At 32.8% G+C, this 20,430-nt stretch overlaps 2 protein-coding genes and 1 pseudogene across 2 annotated transcripts; all 3 read left to right on the plus strand.

The window, feature by feature from the left end:
- The first annotated feature begins 1,542 nt into the window (after positions 1–1,542).
- Positions 1,543–3,073, plus strand: LOC129290484 (cytosolic sulfotransferase 12-like; annotated as a pseudogene).
- A 2,406-nt stretch (positions 3,074–5,479) lies between these two features.
- Positions 5,480–5,971, plus strand: LOC129290008 (cytosolic sulfotransferase 12-like). Its single transcript, XM_054926735.1, has one exon. The coding sequence runs from the start codon at positions 5,480–5,482 to the stop codon at positions 5,969–5,971; it is 492 nt and encodes a 163-aa protein (XP_054782710.1).
- Positions 5,972–11,630: 5,659 nt separating this feature from the next.
- Positions 11,631–15,498, plus strand: LOC129290438 (uncharacterized). The gene is made up of 3 exons (XM_054927206.1): positions 11,631–11,815; positions 11,928–12,095; positions 14,944–15,498. Exons 2-3 carry the CDS (start codon positions 12,054–12,056, stop codon positions 15,349–15,351), a joined length of 450 nt encoding a protein of 149 aa, XP_054783181.1. The 5' UTR covers positions 11,631–11,815; positions 11,928–12,053; the 3' UTR covers positions 15,352–15,498.
- The last annotated feature ends 4,932 nt before the right edge of the window (positions 15,499–20,430 follow it).

Raw genomic sequence — 20,430 nt, forward strand, 5'->3', positions numbered from 1 at the left:
CTGGTGTTTGTATTTTGAATCTTCAAATCTTTGGGCTTGCCTTGACAACTATTCCAAAAAAAGAAAAAAAAAAGAAATGATAGACCAATAACACTACAAGGACAATTAAGATAGTAATACAACCTAATTAATACTTAAATGAACTTTATTAATCTAATAACTATACATAACTAATAATATTGACATTGCTAAACTAAATGGGATAGAAAATGGGGTTAATTGAAGTTTTACCTAGCTATAAACAAAGTGTCTGCTAAGGACCCTAGGTAACTTCTATGGTAAAATTAATGATAGACAAGTTCCTAAATTCTTTCTCTGATTTTTATCTTTTTTTCTTAATGTAATTGTACAATCCAAATATATATTCCAATAGATCTTATGGTCATCTATTTAAGGAATTTTTAAATCATTTTTTGTCTAGTTAAATTGCCTAATAATTCACATTAGAGTGAAAAGTAAAATTTCACTACAAAATATTTTGCACTTTAGTCCCAAAACTTTTCTTGTCATTCTAGTCCCTATAACTTATCATTTTAAATCGATGGTCTTCTTCTAAGCTTAATTGGTCCTTAAATTCTCTTTGATTTATTCTAAAGATAATTACCTAACTCATACGTACCTATAAACTTACCAACATGCAACTATAATTTTTTAGGGCGTGGCACCATTTAGGTATAATTATAATTATAATACTTGTTTTCAGGCAGTAGAGAGTTAAAATATTTTGATATTATGTAGAAAGTTATATAGACAGTAAAACGAAAAATTAATTTATACATAATAGATTAATTTTGATACTTTCTTAGTCTGTAGTCCTCCAGTCTTTATTATGGCGCATTTATAGTTGAAATTGATGAGCGCGCACCTTTAATACAAGGCACTTGGTCGAGTATTAATTAATTTTTTTTAATATTATTCCCAGTCAAATTCATTAACTATAAAATAAAATGTAATGTAAATTTAAATTTTTTTATTTAAATATGAGTAAATTTATAATTTTATTTTTTTTTCAAACAAAGTTAATGACTTAACTACATTTCATTAATTCTGGTGAAATAATTAAAACTGCCTTGTAACAGGGATAAAAGAGAATATGTATTTTTTAATATTAGCACGAGGTAGCATTACATAATGGAGGAGTAAAACTACACGCACCTTTAATGTAAAATTGAAATTGAAATATTAAAGTCATCATTTTTCATTATTGCCAGAAATTGCGATTCCGACGTGGTGACCATGTCTAGCGGACCATTTATGCAACTTTTGTTCTTACATGATTATATTCAATTTAAAATTCTAGATCTAATCCATATCTTCTTTCAATGTTGAAGAAAGAGTTATATCCTTTCGGAATATCTAATATCTATCGGCCACGTGGTTGTCAATATTAATAAAGACACGATAGACGGATAGAGGCGGCGCTAAGGCTAAGCTCCACGCCACCAGTACCTCTCCATCACCTTTGTTGTTGCCTTTGTAGAACATATCCATGCCTTTGATTTTTTTTCATATATATATCTATATATATATATAAACCTTCATGACTTCATCATTGATTTCAAGTGTTCTCACTATAACCATGGCGGCAGAAAACTCTGAACACTCCAATGTTCCCAAGTATCTACAGAAAGTCGAATTAACCCAAGAAAACAAGCACCTCATTGCCACCTTACCTTGCGATACATTTTGGCAACCACTTACCATCCATCAATATAATGGTTTTTGGCACACCACAAAACAAATGCAAGGGATCCTTAATAGCCAAAAACACTTCAAAGCTCGTGACTCTGACATAATTCTTGTTTCTCTACCAAAATCTGGCACCACTTGGCTCAAAGCCCTAGCCTATGCCATTCTCAATCGTAAGATCCATCACCCAAATCCAAATCTTGATAAGAACCAATATCGCCCTCACCCTCTCTTCACTGCAAACCCTCATGATCTTGTACCCTTTTTAGAGATCAATCTCTACATCCATCAAAACATCCCCGATCTGAGCTCCTTCCCATCACCAAGGCTCTTTGCAAGCCATATGCCATACATTTCATTGCCAGAATCTGTAGTCAATGTGTAAGATAGTGTACTTGTGTAGAAATCCAAAGGATATGTTCACATCGCTGTGGCACTTCATCAGAAAATTACTACCACAAGCCCGAGAGCCCAGGTCAGTTGAGGAATCATTTGAGAGATTTTGCGAAGGAAAGAGTGCTTGTGGCCCGTTTTCGGATCACATCTTGGGATACCACAAGCAGAGTTTGGAGAGGCCAAACAAGGTAATGTTTTTGACGTATGAGGAGTTGAAGAACGAGCCATTTCGGATTTTGAAGGACTTAGCTGAATTTATAGGGCATGGATTTACTGAGGAGGAAGAAAATGGTAATGTTATTAATGATATAATGAAGCTTTGTAGTTTTGAGAATTTGAGCAACTTGGAAGTGAATAAGACTGGAAAATTGTTGACTGGGGAAGAGAATAACATCTACTTTAGATGTGGAGATGTTGGGGAAGGGGATAATTTTCTCACCTCTGACATGATTGAAAGGCTTAACGTTATTACGCAAGAGAAGCTCGGAATGCATGGCGTGAACTTCTAGTTCCACAAATCTTGATTGAAATCCTGATCGGCCGAAAATGATGAGGTATGGGTAAAACTTCAATTGCAAAGGGCAGCTTCTACCACTTTTTAATATATATTTTTTTTAATTTAGGGGGATGTGGAACTTTTTTTTTCTTTTCAATTTGTTACGGTTATTTTTTTTATGTTCTTTCGTATTTCATTTTAACCTATTTAAGTAGCTTTTGCTTCGTTTATAACCACTTTTTAAAATATGTTAATCAGATCAATAATTAAAAAATCATGTAAGCAATAGAGCAAAGTTGTGTAGCTTTCTTTTATCTAGGGTCTCTTTTTTGACCTAATTATTTTTATCTTAATGCAGGTGAATTTCTTATCGATCATCACTGTTTTCTGCAATAAATGACCTTAGTCTATATGCCTGCTGGGTATATGTTTGTTCATGAACTTTGCAAGTCTTAGCTGACTTTGAAGAAGCATCTCGAAAGCGTTTAATAATTGATTATTTTCTCATAGTGATATGTAAAAGCTATGATTGTTATGAAGTTCTAAGTGACAATACTAAAAAAAAAAAAGATTTTTGTCAGTTATTTAATTAAATCCAAAATCATTGCTAGCAAAAGTATATTTTTAGCGGCAACAACTGTCACTGCCAAAATGTTTTCAGCGCTAACGGTTTATTTTTGCATATGACAGTATATTTTTGACAATGACAAAGTTTGTCATTGTCCAAAACTAATAGAGATCAGACTTTTGGTGACAACCTTTTAACAGTAAAAAGTCACCACTAAAAATCTTTAGTGTCAACCTTTTGTTACCACCAAATGTTCTTTTTTTTTCACAAGAATAAATAAATAAAGAGCCATCCCGTGCCACGTTAACCTACCTTGTCTGCACCTCCTCATGCCACGTCACCTGACACTTTACTCCAAGGCACTCAGCCACGTGTGTGACTCTTCATGCCACATCACCCCGTCACGTGTGTGGCTCCTCATGCCACATCATCACCACACGTCGCATCACATATTCATTGTAAAATATACCCAATCCAAGATTTTAGCCCTTAACCTCCACTGCTCAAGCCTTAAATTTCTTTATTTGCTAGTTAGACTGGAATGTATCTGTGATTATTATATGTAAAATTGAATATATATTATCTAACTACATACACATATATCAAAAAATTTATTATTACAAAAAAATACATATATATTTTATCTTATTTTAAATAATATAAATTTTGTTAATAGTCATTTTTAATAATTTTAAATTTTTAATGAATATTAATAACTTTTATAATGAAAAATAATTGCAAGGATATTGATTGATCTAGCTGACTTCCATTATTCTCTACCTCATAACAACCAGGAAAATTTGGATAATTTTTCATATAGTTAACTTCTAATTATTCTCTTCTAATAATTAATGAATTAATCTCTGCTCTATTTGCTTAATGAACTAAATTTATTTGTTTGCCACCAAAAATTAATTATAAGTTAATCCTTTTTTCCAAGGCAAATTTTCCAAGTTAAAATTATATAACATTGGATTTGGATAAACACAAATCCAGGTTGTTCTGCTATCTATGTAGCATTATTATTAATTACCAGACGAAAATAACAATGTGCACAAACTAATGATTATTAACATCCTTTTTTATTTAATTTTAGCTAAAATCACGAAAACATGTAGTAGCTTTTAAAAGGAAACTATTGACTCATTAAAACCCCTGCTTTTTTTCCTGTTTTTTTTTGGGCATGAATTAGATTCCTTATTTTCAAAGGTATCGTGCGTGAAATATCGATGTTAAACATTTTAACAAATTTATAAATTTTATTTTTATTTTTCAAATTAAATAATTAAGTATATAATTTTTTTATAAATATTTATTATATTATCTTATGTTAAATATCTTCTACTTTTATCTTCTACATATTTTTCTCAAAAGTCAATAAATAAATGATTAAATTTTTATCTTTTCCCAAGTTAAATGCTGCCCTTTCTTTTATTAAATATAAATTTTATCTACAATTTTTCAATTATCTTAAAAAATATGTTAACAAATAAATCTCTTTTAACCATGTAAAATTTTGAATAGTCATTTTTAACAATTTTGAATTTTTAATAAATATTAATAACTTTTACAATACAAAATAATTACAAGGATCTCATGTGTGATTGATTTAGCTAACTTCTAATTATTCTCTACCTCATAACAGTAAAGCATCTTTGAATGATTTTTCACATTCTTCTTAGTAATAATCTGTTATACAAATTGTATTGGTGACTTCTTTTTTCACTACAATAGAAACCTAAACACTAGACAAAATCACAAGACATCTTTGTTAAAGAATCATTAGAGCTCAGTAGATGGAGTGGACACAATGTGTATGCTAATCCAAGCATCAAGTGTGCAATGTATTAAGTAGTTTGTAATGACATTTATATCTTACAATATTTATACAACTTTAACATTCTGATGTCATTTATGTAAATATATGTAAGTATTTAGGTATAATTTATCTTCATTATAATTTTATAAATTATTTGATATAATTTAAATTATATTTAATTTTTTCAAGAAAAAACCTTTAGTGGCAACAAATGTTGCCCCAAAAAGTAATTATATAAATTATTTTTTGTAAAAATACTTTTGGCAACCACAAAATGTTACCCGTAAAAGTAATTACATAAATAATTTTTTATTTTTTAAATTATTTTTTATAAAAATACTTTTGGTGGCAATGAAGTGTCGCCACTAAGAGTAATTATATAAATTATTTTAAAATTTTTAATTATTTTTATAAAAATTGTGCCACTAAAAGTAATTACAAAAATTATTTTTCATTTTTTAATTATTTTTTATAAAAAACACTTTTACCAAGCCATGTGCCATACATTCGAATGTCAGAATCAGTGAAGCTATCAAAGTGTATGATTGTGTACTTGTGTAGAAACCCTAAGGACATGTTCACATCATTGTGGTACTTCATCAAAAAGTTTGCACCACAAGTCGAAGAGCCTAGGTCATTTAAGGAATCATTGGAGAGCTTTTGCGAAGGAAGGAATCCTTATGGCCCATTTTGGGATCACATTTTTGGATATTACAAGCAGAGTCAGCAAATGCCAAATAAGGTAATGTTTTTTACGTATGAGGAGTTGAAGGGTGAGCCAGCAAGGGTTTTGAAGGACTTAGCTGAATTTATGGGACGTGGATTTACTGAGGAGGAAGAGAATGGTAATGTTATCAATGATATTATGAAGCTTTGCAGTTTTGAGAATTTGAGCAGCATGCAAGTGAACAAGACTGGCAAATTGTTGAGTGGGGTAGATAATAATGTTTTCTTTAGACGTGGAGATGTTGGGGATGGGGAGAATTTCTTACCTCTGACATGATTGAAAAGCTTAATGTTGTTATTCAAGAGAAGCTAGGAAAACATGGCGTGAACTTTCAGATCCACAAATCTTGATTGGAAACCTTATGATAAAAAATGATGAGGTTTGGGTAAGACCTTAATTTTCAACATGGGCAGTTTCTATCGCTTTTTAATAATTTTTGAAGCAAGGGGATAAGAAAATTTTTAGTTTTTTCATCTACAGAAGTTATTTTTTTACTTTATTCTAATTTTTATTTTATTATATTTCATCTTTCATATCAAACTGTTTGCCTAAAAAACAAGCCGTCAAACTTGTATAGGTTTTCTCTGAGTGAGAAGTGTCCATTTCTCTTTCTCTCTTTGAGTTTTTTTCCTCGAGTGTATCGAGGGGCTAGTTTTGTAGTAGTACAGTGTAATGGAGATGGAGGTTGAGATGGATGATAGTGATCGACATCATTATGATGGTGATACGGTGGCTTCGAATTGGTGTCGGGATGGTGATCGGAGGATTGGAAAGAAGATTTTAGTTGGCAAAATAATGACTGAGCATCCTATGAATCGGAATAATGTTAGTCCAAAGGTGAAGAAAGGATGGAACCTGGATGAAGATGTTGAGATCCAAGAGATTAAATCTAATACTTTCATATTTAATTTCAAGGAGGAATCAGAGAAGAAAAGAATCTTACGCAATCGTCCGTGGTCAATTAATGGATATTTGTTGAATATTCAAGAATGGAGTCAATTTTCTGTGATATCGGAAATTGATTTTAATTCATGTTTATTTTAGGTACAATTTCATAATATTCCATTGGAAGCGATGACAGAGGATATTATTAGAAGCATGGCAGAGGCTGTTGGTAAGGTAGCTCTGATCAAGATTCTGATTGTTGATGAGATGATTTTGAGGAGTTTTGCTAGAGGTAGAGTGGTGGTAGACTTGAGACGACTTTGAAATCTAGTTTTTGGTTGCCAAGACCAGAGAGAGATCCTGTTTGGGTTGAGGTGAAGTATGAGCGGCTTCACGGTTTCTGTTATAATTGTGGAATCATTGGTCATGATTCTAGATCGTGCAGATTAAATAGATTAATGGCAGTCAATGATCCGTCTATTCCGTGCTATGGTCCAAACTTATGTGTTTCTTCGGTTAAAAGTTGGGAGGAGGCAATGGTGGTTTGTAAAAGTGATTGGCCAGAAGATGTTGTTGGCAGTAGTTTGAGAAGCTCTTTTAAAAATAAGAATATTTGGTGCGAAGGCTATGAAGGTCGAGGAAGGCGTAAACCTGATGTAGTGTATGATGATAGTTTTTAGGCCAGATCACGTGACAATCAGCATGAGGCACATGGTTTTTCTAAAGAGAATTGGGCTGAATCGACAAACATGGGCTCTCGATTAAATGATGATGAAATTGGTTTAGGCCTCATGGAGGAAGATATACGGATTGAGAGGCCGGATGATAGAAGGGTGAAGATTGACCTAGAGAGTTTGTCTTCGAAATTACAGCAAAATGATCAGGATTTACTGGGCAAGGATGAGAGAAAGGCAGCTAGTGGAGATGGTGTGCAGGTGTTGGAGTTGGAGGAAGAGGATGTTCACGCAAAGATACAGGTGGCAAAAGCTCCATATATTGTGGAGGTTCCTTTAAATGATGATGATGAGGAAAAAAAGGAATTATCCTTGGTGGTGGTTCAAAATCCATAGATTTCTGAAGTTTTAGAGGGAGTGAGACGTATAAAATTGAAGAGGGGAGCTAAAGAACAGATTAGTTTTGAACAGAAAAAGAAGTTTAAGTGTAATGACGAGGCTAGTAGTGATAATATAAAGGATGCTGGTTCTAACCAGAAGTTGAAAAACAAGATAAATAAGAAGAAAAAAAAAGAAATTCTGGAGAAAAAAGAAAAGTGAAGGTAGAAAAGATTGAAGAGGAAGAGGGTATTGTGGATGAAGATTTGCCTTTATGTGATTTGATGAGAGGCAAAGGCTCTAGGTTCGTCTTTAGAGTAAAGAAAGGTGATGTGAAGGCTGAGTGTGATAGTGGCTTAAATGGTTGGCCCTTAACAGCCATCGAAAAGTAATGAGGTTTATTTCTTGGAACTGTCAAGGGTTTGGTGTGCCTCTGACAGTAAAGAACCTAAAGGAGGCTTGCAAGATACATAAGCCATCTTTAGTGTTTCTTATGGAAACTAAACAGCACCAAAGGAGATTGGAGAGAAAGCATAAGCAGTTTGGTTTTAATAATGGTTTGTATGTTGATCCCAGAGGTAGAAGTGGGGGACTGGCAATCTGGCGAAAGGATGAATTGAGTTTGAATCCTATTATTATGAGTAGGAATATTATACATGCTCGAATTGATTGTAATATAGATGATGTTCCCAACTTTCTTACTTTAGTTTATGGACCTCTAAAGGAGGATAAGAGAAGTTAGGTATAGGGTAGATTGGCTCGTACTGTTGCATCTGTTAATGGGTTCTGGTTATGTGTAGGGGATTTTAATGATATTTTAAGCCAAAGTGAGAAGTCTGGCGGTAATCTGAGAGCTAGCAGGAAAATTGAGATTTAAAAAATGCTGGATAACTGTGGTTTTATAGACTTGGAATTTAAGGGGTCAAGGTATACTTGGGATAATGGTAGATGGAATAGGGCTCATATTAAGGAGAGAATTGATAGGGTCTTTAGTAATGTTGAATTACGAGAAGCTTTTCCAAAGGCTTTAGTGTTCCATTGGAAACCAGTTGGTTCAGATCATCATCTCCTTGCTGTGGATCTCTATTTTCAATAAGAAAGAAGTCTAAAACCTTTTCATTTTCAAGGTTTTTGGACAGAGCATAAAGATTTTATAGGGGTGGTAAAGGATAGTTGGCATATGGATATAAGGAAGGAAGAGGTTAAATCTAAGGAGATTGTTAGAAGATTGAACTCTTGTAGATCTTCTCTTTGTAAATGGAGTACATTGGTGTTTCCTAATAATAGGAAGAGAATTGAGGTGTTTATGAATCAATTGCATAATTCTAGTGTTGGTGTTCTGAATGAAGAAAAGAAACTGGAAAAGGAAAGAATCTTTAAGGAGATGGAGGAGGTGTGGAAATGGGAAGAGCAAAATTGGCAACAAAAATCAAGGGTTTAGTAGTTAAGGGCTGGTGATTGTAATACTAAGTTTTTTCACCTTACAACAATTCAGAGAAGGGCAAGAAATAAAATATTAAGGTTGAAAGTGGGGAATGAGGTCTAGATTGAAGATGAAAAAGTGATTGCTAATGAATTTTCTAGTTATTACAAGAGTCTATTTCTGAGTTGTAGGGGTGTGATATGTCAGCAACTTTGAGTTATGTTGACAAGCTAGTCACTGATGATGATAATAAATGGCTCTTGAGTAAAGTTTCTATGGAGGAGGTGAAGAAAGCGTGTTTTCAAATGGAAGGGTAGAAAGCTCCAGGGCCGGATGGATTTACTGGTAGATTATATCATGCTGCATGGGTTGAGGTAGGCATGGAAATGTATGAAGTTGTGAGAAGGTATTTTGATGATGGGGAAATGATAAGTCCAATTAATGCTATTGATTTAGTGATGATATCGAAGGTAGAGAAACCTGAATTGGTCACTCAATATAGACCAATCAGTCTATGCAATTTCTGTTATAAGGTAATTGCTAAAGTTATTACAAATAGAATGAAGAGTTTGATGCCAAGGATTGTGTCTGAAAATAAATGTGCCTTTATTGAAGGTAGAATGATACATGACAATATTATTTTGGCACACGAGGGGTATCATTAGTTGAAGAGGCAGAAGGGGGTGAGAAAGAAGGAATTTGCACTTAAAATGGACATGAGTAAAGCTTATGATAGAGTGGAATGGGACTTTCTTGAGGCTGTCTTGTTGAAGCTAGGCTTTCACTAGAAATAGGTAGCATGCGTAATGGGATTGTGAGGTCAGTGAAGTATTCTATTATGCTTTCTGGAAAGAGAGTGGTAGATGTGGTTCCTAGTAGGGGGTGAGGCAAGGAGATCCTCTTTTGCCTTATCTTTTTATAATTGTGGCTAATGTATTATCTAGTATGATTAGAAAACATGTTTCAAATGGTGACTTGGTTGGTATTAAGATGACTAGAGATTGCCCTGTGCTGTCTCATTATTTTTTTGCGGATGATGCTCTATTTTTCATGAAAGCAACTAAGTCAAATTGTCAAATGTTGAAAAAGATTTTTACCATTTCTAGTGAGGCATCGGGACAGCAGGCTAATTTAGAGAAATCTGGTTTGTATTTCTCTAAAAATACTGATGATGTAAGGAGGGATGAGATATGTCAGTGGTTGGATATTAAGGAGACCAAAGAGCCTAAAAAGTTCTAGGTTTACCTATTTTATGGGGTAAGTCAAAGGCTGAATTGTTGGCTTTTGTTAGTGAAAAATTGCTGAGGAAGATTCAAAATTGGAGACAGCGTTATCTTACTCAAGTAGGTAAGGAAATTTTAATTAAGGCTCTTGCAAATGCTATGCCTGTTTATCTTATGGCTTGTTTTAAATTTCCTAAGAAGACATGCAAGGATTTTGATAGATTGATTTCAAAGTTTTGGTGCGGAAAGGGGCTGAAAGGGGATGGGATCCATTGGAAGGCCTGGAGGGAGATGACTGAGTTGAAATCTAATGGTGGTATGGGGTTTAAGGATTTTGAGGATTTTAATTTGGCTTTGTTGGCCAAGACAGCTTGGAGGGTTTTGCAAAATCCTAATGCCCTGTGGGTAAGGATCTTGAAGGGTTTATATTTTCCTAAGGGTGATTTTTTAAGTGCTAAGAAAGGTGGTAGGTCATCATAGGGGTGGTCAAGCATATTAGATGGCAAAGATTTTTTAAAACCTGATTTACTATGGAGAATTGGAAATGGTAGTCAGGTGAATATTTGGAGGGATAGATGGATTCCAGATGTTGATTTGGGGAGATTTGTAGAGGGTAAGGGTTTAAATTTGGAGGTGAAGGTGTCTGATCTTATTAGAGATGGTCAGTGAATGCTGAATGGTTTGGAGGGGGTGGTAGATGATGAAGTTTTGAAGAAAATCTATCAAATTCTTATTTCTGTTTCGGGAAGTGAGGATGTGATAAGGTGGGTTAGAAGTAGCCATGGTTTGTATGAGGTTAAGATTGGGTATGCCATCATTAGAAGTAAACAGCCTCAAGCTGTGAAATTGAAAGTTGATTCTTCTTATAGAGTCCCTAATGGTTTGTGACAAGTAATTTAGGGGCTTAAAGTGGTTCCTAAAGTGAGACATTTTATATGGCATGCTGTGACTAGTAGTTTGGCTACAAAAGAGGCGCTTGTGCATAGAAAGTATGGTACTGACCCTATTTGTAGTATTTGTAGAAGAAATGAAGAAACAGTGGAACATTGCTTATTGCTATGTGAGTGTGTAATGACTCTAAAATTTTAAATTAAATAAATTTTGTCCAAAGTGGTATTTAATTTATTTATTTTAGGTTTAAAACAAATTGGGAGTAGTGGTTTAGTAAAATCTATGTTAGTAGCTTACCTAAAGGTTCAAAGTTTGAATTCTACTGAAAAAATGTTTGGTTTTATTTGTTTTAAATTATGAAAAGAAGTTATTAAAGCGCCTTTGTCTTCCATGTAATAACAGAAAAATTTTGTGCCATCTCTTGTAATTTCCCAATTTTCTTAATGTTCAGATTTTATATTCTTCTTCCCGATCATTCGAATTAGAAAACAGAGCAATGAAAGGCGGTGAGATAACATCCATTCTCCACCGACTTTAGACCCTCTGATTCTTCACCGTCGTCCCAGCTCCCTCGAGCTCCCGTCACTAGTTTTTCCGTTTGCCGTCAACCTGAATATTGTCTTCACTGTCGCATCTCTGTTGCTAAGTGCGCAGTCGTTTGATTTCTTCCTCTGTCTCTATTTTCTGATTCTTCTTCGTTCTGCCATCAACGTGCTGTGCAGCTGAGTAAGTAACTTTCATTCTCCTTTCCTCCTTAGCTTTGGAACGTCGAGAGTGTGTGGGAAGCACAAGTCTTTCCTTTTTCTGGCTGGTGGTTTGTTCTCTGTTTTCTTCTTGTTCGAATAGCTGGGTCGAAGGCATCGTCCTCTCCTTTGGTGTCATTCATGAGCTGGGGTGTGTCTGAAGCTATTGCATTATTGTTTAAGGTAAATCACTGGTTATAGCAATACGAATTATTCTCTTCTTCCCTGGCCAAAGAATGCGTCCATGCTCTTCAAAGTTTCTGTCATAATTTTGAGGAAATTAAACTATATTTTGGTTAATGCTGTGTATTATTTTGAATTGGTAATGAGCTGAGTACTGATGATAGATTAATGTTGAAAGTTGATTAAATTGTTGAATGATCATTGTGAATAGAATTCGGATGCATATAAAGTGTTTGTGAAAATGCCTAAAAGAATGTTACTAAATTGGTATAATGTAACTTGAAGGAATTTATGTGAGTAGTGGCTTGAGCTAATGGTCGGACTTTGAAAATACTAAAATCAGGAGTAAGGATTATATAGATTGTTTGTATAATACTTTATTGAGGTTAAAGAAACCATAAGAATAATTGATAATGAATTTATTGATTTTAGATGTCTTGAATAGCTTGTTGAACTCAAGTATATTCGGATTGTTAAAAAGCTTAAAAGAGTAATTTTGTTGAATTAAAATGGTTAATTTCTATATAGAGGTTAGTGAAGTATATGTGTGATTATTTGCGTCTATAGGTAATGTGGTGTTAAGCTTGAGATGTATAAGAGAAGAACTTGATAGAATGGAGGTTATTCAATTTCCATAGTAGTAGTTTTGAAGGAACATGCATAAGTAGTGAATTGAATCATTAAATTGAAATCCTAAAGTACTTAAGATAAATTATGTTACAGTAAATGGTGGTTGGGGTATTTCATTAAGCATTTAGAAGATACAAAAAGAGGTGAAAATACTTTTTCTTATATTACTTGGGTTATTAATAAGTTAGTTAATTGATAATGAAATTATTGATAGTATACTTTAAGTTGTGGTGTTGTTTGGGAATCAGATTTAAATGTTTATCAAGTGTTGGAAAATTACTTGATAAATGACTTTAGGATTGTTATTTTTGTCAAGAAATTAAGGGCCTCATTAGAATTAAGTGAAAAGTTAAGAGAAGCGAGCTGTAGAATTTTTGAAAACTTTCAGGTAAGTGGGTGGCGTTCCGAATATTTTTTTAGAAAAGTGTTTATAAAGATTTCTTCATTTAAATATTATTATTATTGCTTTATAAATTGTTTACATATTCTTGTTAATCTTATTTCTATGTTAATGGTATTATTTCTCATAAGCAGTTTAATTATTTAATTCTACGTTGATATAAAATTTGTATTGCAATGATTTGTGTATGGAGGAAATGATGAAGATTTTAGGCAATGGAAAATGATAGTTGAATAACATTTGAAAGTGAGAATTTTGAAACTATTTTTCTTTCTCCATATACACTTGATTTTAATAAGGGGAACTGAGTTTAGAACGCTGGATGCTAACGGCAGTTCTGTTAGCACTTGGTGCATCATGGTACACCTAGCTAGTATGGTATTTATAGGAGGTGCTAGCCCCGTGCACAAGCCAACACACGTGGAACGGAGGGATGATTATTCGTGAGCATTGTACTCACGCTTGTTCATAGGCCTCATACCTGTGCTTGACTCATGGCTCTAGCCGTGCTTGTTTCGTGGCTTTCAGCCACGCTTTATTGGTTACTTACCCTCATGAACTGTGTATCCACGCTTAGTTAGTTACCTTCATGGACTGTGTGTTCATGCTTGCTATTCATTCTGATAAAGCCCTCCTAGATTTAAACTTAAATTTTATTATTTTTATATTATTTCTTTAAAAGCATTCTACCTAGTCATATCATTTCTTGAAAATTTTATATTCTATGAACATCATAAATTTTGATAAATTGTTTTGTTCTATTAACATTTTTCAAATTCACGATTGCATCATTGAAAAAAAAAACTTGTTGTTTATTGTTATTAATTTAAGTTCATGGTTCATTATTTCAAAATTTTTAAATTAAATTTATTCATTAAGGTCTTCATGTATTTATATACATATATATAATTGGAACGCTACTCACCGAAAATTTCTTTGGTCTCAAATAGTGTAGCTAACTCTACATTTTTAGCAGCTCATTGAGAGGCTTTTTGCCTTTTTGGAAAAGAGAGGCATATTGCGATTCTTGTTTTGGTAAAATGATGTATTGTATTTTGTAATCATAACTTAGTGCTCCACATATGCCATAGTTAGGTCCTATTCTTATTTTGTTATTATGTAAATTGCTGGAATAGAGCTAGTTTCTTGTTGGTCTAGTTGACAGGTTTTGTTCTTGTTGTGAAAATTTTGGGAGGTCTGAGTTATAGAGGAAACTCTGTTGAAAATTCTACAAAACACTTAAGACTTTACGAACTTCATTATTATATATAACTTACGTATGTCAATATTTTAGCAAAATTTTTGGTTATTAAGGCTTATGGAATATGAATTCTCTTCATATTTCATGCCGATCATACCCTTAGTATCAGGTTGTGACAGAGTGGGTGCATAGGGTCTGGTATGGATCTCCTATTAATGTTCATGTATCAGAAGATAATCTTTCTAGATTTGACCAGTGGGTTTGGAATATGATTGGGAAGAATGGTTGGGTAACTGATTACCAAAAGGCTATTTTGGCTTCTGTTTGCTGGATGATTTGGAAAATGAGGTGTAATGCAGTATTTCAAGATCAGAATATTGATCCTACTAGAGTTTTGAATGATGCGGTTGATTTGGTTGATGATTATTGGAGGGCTAATGGATGGATGGGGGAGGGGTTTGTTAAACAGAAATGTAAAGTGCAAAAGGGTTGGGAACTTCCATTGGTAAACACTGTCAAGGTTAATGTTGATGGCTCGTATCAGTATAAAACTGGTAGTGTAGGTATTGGGGTGGTTTGTAGGGATGATAGTGGGGTTGTGATTGGTGGTTTTGCAGGTCAGATCAGCTCATCTTCAGCTTTTTATGTCAGAGGCTATGGCTTTTAGGAAAGCTCTGGATCTGATAAGGAATCTTCAGATTGGTAAGTGTATAATTGAAACTGATTGTGCAATGTTGTATAATTGCTTGGTTAGTGGTTCTACAGGTAGTTGTGATTGGAGGTGTCAAGTGGTTATTGAGGACGTGCTTGTGGCTCTAAAATCCCTATCAAATGTTGTGGTTTCATTGATTTCAAGGTCAATGAATGAGTCTGCTAATTGGTTAGCAGTAAATAGCTCAAAGAGGTTGTGTCCTGTGGATTGGGTTGAAAGGCCCCCAACCTCTCTTGCACGGGTTTTGAAAAGGGATTTGGCTCAAGCTCTTGGTGTGCCTGGCGTGTTTTTCTGTAGGAAGGGTATTGGTTGATTGTTGCTTTTGACTAATTGTTGAATGTTTAAGCCTCTGTTCCAATTTTTTCTTTTTCTTTTTTTTTTTTTTTTATGGTGAGTTTGTGTGTTAACTTATACTTGTAGGTTTTTTTGAGTGTTTTTTTCTTTTGGCTTCGGCTATTAGTGTGTGTTAATAATTTTTTTGGTTATTAATAAAATTGACTCTTTTTTGGAGAAAAAAAACTTGTATAGCTTTTCTTTTATCTAGGGTCTCTCTTTTGACCAAATTATAATTTTTCCCATATGTATACTTGAATTTCTTATCGATTATCACATTCTTCAATAAACGGCAATTGTCTGCAGTGCCGTATATGTATGTTTGTGAAGTCTTAACTGACTTCATATGTTAAACTTATATCCTCATGGCGGATCCTTCACGAGGTGTCAAAGTGTGAATATTGAGAAGAAGCATTGCGAATTGCGATAGTTATATGCCCTTACGCTTAGTTATTATAAGAATCCTCTGGTGAAGTTCTGAGTGTGAGAATCCTCTTGTGAACCTTTTCTTCGAATGTTGAGATAGACGTCTGTGTATTTCCTGCGAAATTATTAGAATGGATTCTCTCCCTTCATTTTTTATTATAAGAATCTATATTAAAACTTCACGAGATTAATAAGATTGTAGATTAAGATAAAGATTGTAGTTGAAATGCCTTTTTTTCTTTTTTTAGAATTTTCTTTCATTGTAGATATAGCCTAAAGAACCAAATTTCATTTAATCAAAATCTAAATAAATTATTATAGTAAGACAAATAAATAAAATAAAATAATGAAAGAAAACAAAAAGCACGTGGCCCACATTCCACATCCTGGCCTTTGAATGAAATGAATGTTAGAAGCAAATCACAAGAATCTTTGAATCACAAAATGACAAAATTATAAAAATAAAGATATGTAATGTTTTCCAAGTGGGTCATTAAAATTATAAAAATAAACTAATATCATCAACTAAATGACGCAACTAATATATATATATATATAAAATGGGAGCAGTTGAAATATTATATACATATGGAGAGAGAAATTTAAAAAGTTTGTGGCAGCTAATGTTATCAATTGCTTAGAACAATTAATACATATAAAATGTGGGTAGTTGAGACATATGTACACATACAAAAAAAGAAGAAATTAAAAAAAATTGTAAGGTATCTGTCTTATGCCCTTACCATGTTGTGAATGGATTTCTCTTGGTTAAACCTAATTTTGCTCCTCTTTTTTATAACTTATATGTAACCTCTAATACCCTTATTTAAGGCACAATTTCACACTAAATGATGTTGGGCATCTCTTTGTACTGAGATTTAAATCTTGGTTCATCACATTGTTTTCTCCAAATATAGATGTTTCCCCCATCCCTCTTCCCTCCCCTCCCCCACAATCAACTTCTTGCAATGATCCAAGTATTTAATGTGGAACAATATCAGTATGCAATATAAAATTTATTGATATGATTTTTCTGTAGATTATATTTTTACATATCACCCTAAATCAAACTAAAGATTATGTTTTCCCTAGTTAAAATGATTCACCCACAACCCAACTTTTGAAGAGTTTCACATATCTTTTAATTTTTTTATCAACACTAAAAAAAATTTCCATCATGAGACACTCTATCATAAGGAGATTTTAAGTTTGCCGCTGCTTCTTCATCTTCAGTTCTAATACCTGGTGAAGGAAAAATTAGGATTAAATGGAAAATTGACACTTTAACTACAGATTCAACAGTATTTGGAACCCTAAACTTATTATTAGTGCAATGTTCCCTTCCAAATTTTGAAAATGGTGCAATGTCATCCCTATAATTAACAAATTAGTTAACTTTGATAATCATTAGTTGACTAGAAAATAATATAAAAGTACCTAAAAAATAACATAAAGGACTGACCAATTACAAAAGAGGACTAATAAAATTTTCTTGATCTTTTTCTGTAACTTTTTGTTATTTTTTATCATTTTTTGGTTAACTAATGATCAAAGTTAATATTTATTAATGAAGACTATGATGCATCGTTTTGAAATGTTGAATAGAAACATTTCTACTAAAAACAAGTTTAGAATCCCAAATGCTTTTAGACCTATAATTTAGGGGTTATTTGCCATTAAATCCAAAAGATTAATAACATGAATTCAGCTAATACTTCAATTAAAGAAACTTTTTTTGACTTCTCATTCATAATTGATCAACGAAGAAGAAAATTCACATAAACCTGATTTTAAAAGACATATGTTAAGAAAGGAAGTATCAATTAAGGTGCGTTCCTTACAATTTTATTTGTTGCTAATTTGATCTAAAAATATTAAATATTTATATACAACGTGATAATAAATACATACAAATTTTTATAGGAATGATAAGGTTTGAATTAAAAAAGTCAGAAGTTTTTATTCAAACCTTATCATTCTTATAGTAGAACAAATACTCCAAAGAATCTCTAAATGGATTTAAAACTTCAAGCCATGTCTTCCCAACTTCTCTTCAGTAATATCATCAAGTTGTTTGATCATGTCAGGCGTGAGAAAATTCTTTGAATCTCCGACTTCTCCACCTCTTATTTTTCACCCCATTGGACAACTATTAAGGAGGGAAGTGTAGAGAGAAAAATTAGATTCATGAAGTGAAGGTAAGGATATTTTCATGGGTTTATATAATGCTTGAGACGAGAGGTATTTGAACAGTGAATAGATATAAACTTGCATCTTTTTTTTTTCCTGATTCACAATAAACTTGCGTATATGGTAACAAGAAAAATCATCAATATATTAACATAAACACTGGATCCAAACATACTATCATTTTACTGTGCATTTTTTAAATCTTTGAAATCTGTAACTTAAAAAAATTGTGGTGTATGAATAGTGGATAGTGAATTGTTCATGTCCAAATTTGTCATGGTCATAACAATGTTTCCATCATTCAATACGATGTCTAACAAGTTCCCCCCGTTGGGGGGGGGGGGGGCTGTTTAGCAGCAATTTGGACTGATAGACCCTAATGTCCTCATGGCGCTCAATTTTTTGAATTTTTCTTTAGACCATGTATATATATTTATGTTATAATGATATTATAAAATAAAATAAAACTTGCTTCTGTGTTGAGTGTTGATACGAAATTAATATCACTCTCATATAATATTAAGAATAATCTTCATTATAGTAAAACCATAATTACGGGTTGAATATTAAATCATAATAATAATTATAGATAAGTTAATATACATATATTAGACTAAATATAAATAACTCCGCTGATCAAACTTTAGGCATGTCGCTACCAAAAATAATTTTTTTAAAGGCCCCTCAGCTTTGCATATATTTGAGGAATTAAATAAAAATTTTCTAACCATTAACTGAAATAAAGGGTTGAGATTTTAGGCATTAGAGGGGGTAGTAGAAAGAGTAGTAGATGCATCAAATCCTATTTAAAACTAACCCCCTTAATTTTGGAGAATTGGATTAAATTTATCTTACCATTGGCTGAAATGAAAGGCAAAAATTTAAGGCATTAAAGGCGGTGGAGAGGACAGTAGGCACCCCAAATCTAGTTTAAAACAAACTCCTGGTTTTCAAATTTTGAATATGAACCCTTTGCCGTTAAAATCACTTTCAATTTATGAACAAAATTTGCCATTCCAGACAAATTATAATAATTGACATCAGTCATGTATGAAGGATTTTTTCTTTTTATTAATCTCATTATATTGAGAAAAACCTGACATTGATTAGGGACAAATTAGCAATTTTCTTCCCAATAAATGAGGTAAGGTTTGTGGAATGGGGCGGCTAATTTTTCTAAACTTTAGATATGTTGTTGCACATCACCTTCCTATACCTTTTTTTTTTAATTTAAAATTATCATGTTGACATGTTGACAAAGTTTGCCATGTTAGACAAATTATAGTACTGGGCATCTGACGTGTATTTAGGATATTTTATTTATGATTTAAGAAAACTTTAGGATCCAATGATACTACTAATACAAAATAACTAGCTACCATTGAAATAGCTGAAATCATAAAGCCTCAAGATGTGTCACCTTATAGAAAAATTCCCATTATCCTTTTTCTTATTTGAATAATGCCAATATCGAACAGATCCACCTATGTTAGTTTTTTTGCATCATCTGATCTCCCTACAAATTCTAAATTAAGTTCTGACTAAATTTTGGCTAATGGGCAAATTTTACTTATTGCAAAGAACTTAAATTTTAATTTTGGAAGTTTTCTGCTAGGTGCAACTAGTATTTTTAATTTTAATTATTGCAATGTTATCCCAGAAGTTTAAAAATGATACAATGTTATCCTATATATATTAATATTTGATCAATGTTGATTGTTAGTTGAACAATTCTAGCAAAGGTTGAAGGGCAATTTTGCCTTGAAAGATTTTTTGAACAAGCAATTACTATCCTAAACCTTCTATAACTGCAATGTTGAAATTATAAAAGGAATGTAATAACCCCTTGTCAATGTCAAAAAGTCATTTGCTTTGAGATTGACTAACTGCAAAATCAACTCTACTCAAGCACTCCATGGCCTTGTGGTTATCTTATACATGAACAAGTTTGGATATGTGTTCATGAGCAGGTTTGAGCTTGCGCAAGCTTAACCATGAGAAAATACAAACTTGATTAGTCCTATCCATAGGCAACATAGACTGGCCCAAAGTGAGAGGGATGAATCCAAGTGATCCACTTGAACTAAATATTTGTGGATTGTATAGTAGGAAGGCCCCTTTACCATCATCAAAAGATTTTACTTGCCATTCTATGGGAATTTCCTTAAGGCATCCCTTACCACTCATCAACTACAAAGGAAAAAATTTCTCTAACTGAAAGTTTGGAATACCATTTGCTCCATCAAACAATCTTTTAGGACATAATTACTCTTTAATCCTCAAAATTATTCAACTAATTAATGATTAACGTTAATCAAACATTACAATAGGGAAATATTGCACCTTTTCTAAAACTTCTAGAATAGCATTGTATCAATCTATCAAAAATTAAGGATATCAATTGCACTGGGTGAAAAATTTTATGGCAAGTTTACCCTTTAAC

This window comes from Prosopis cineraria, unplaced genomic scaffold (assembly GCF_029017545.1).
Source record: "Prosopis cineraria cultivar Desert tree isolate PC_DT_omini unplaced genomic scaffold, ASM2901754v1 PC13, whole genome shotgun sequence".
Lineage (NCBI taxonomy): Eukaryota > Viridiplantae > Streptophyta > Magnoliopsida > Fabales > Fabaceae > Prosopis > Prosopis cineraria.

Excerpts from the sequence above, each read along its gene's own strand:
- LOC129290008 (XM_054926735.1), top strand. The coding sequence starts at position 5,480 with ATGTCAGAATCAGTGAAGCTATCAAAGTGTATGATTGTGTACTTGTGT.
- LOC129290438 (XM_054927206.1), top strand. The coding sequence starts at position 12,054 with ATGAGCTGGGGTGTGTCTGAAGCTATTGCATTATTGTTTAAG. Across the intron at positions 12,096-14,943 it reads CTATTGCATTATTGTTTAAG|GTCAGATCAGCTCATCTTCA; the intron begins GTAAATCACTGG and ends GTGGTTTTGCAG.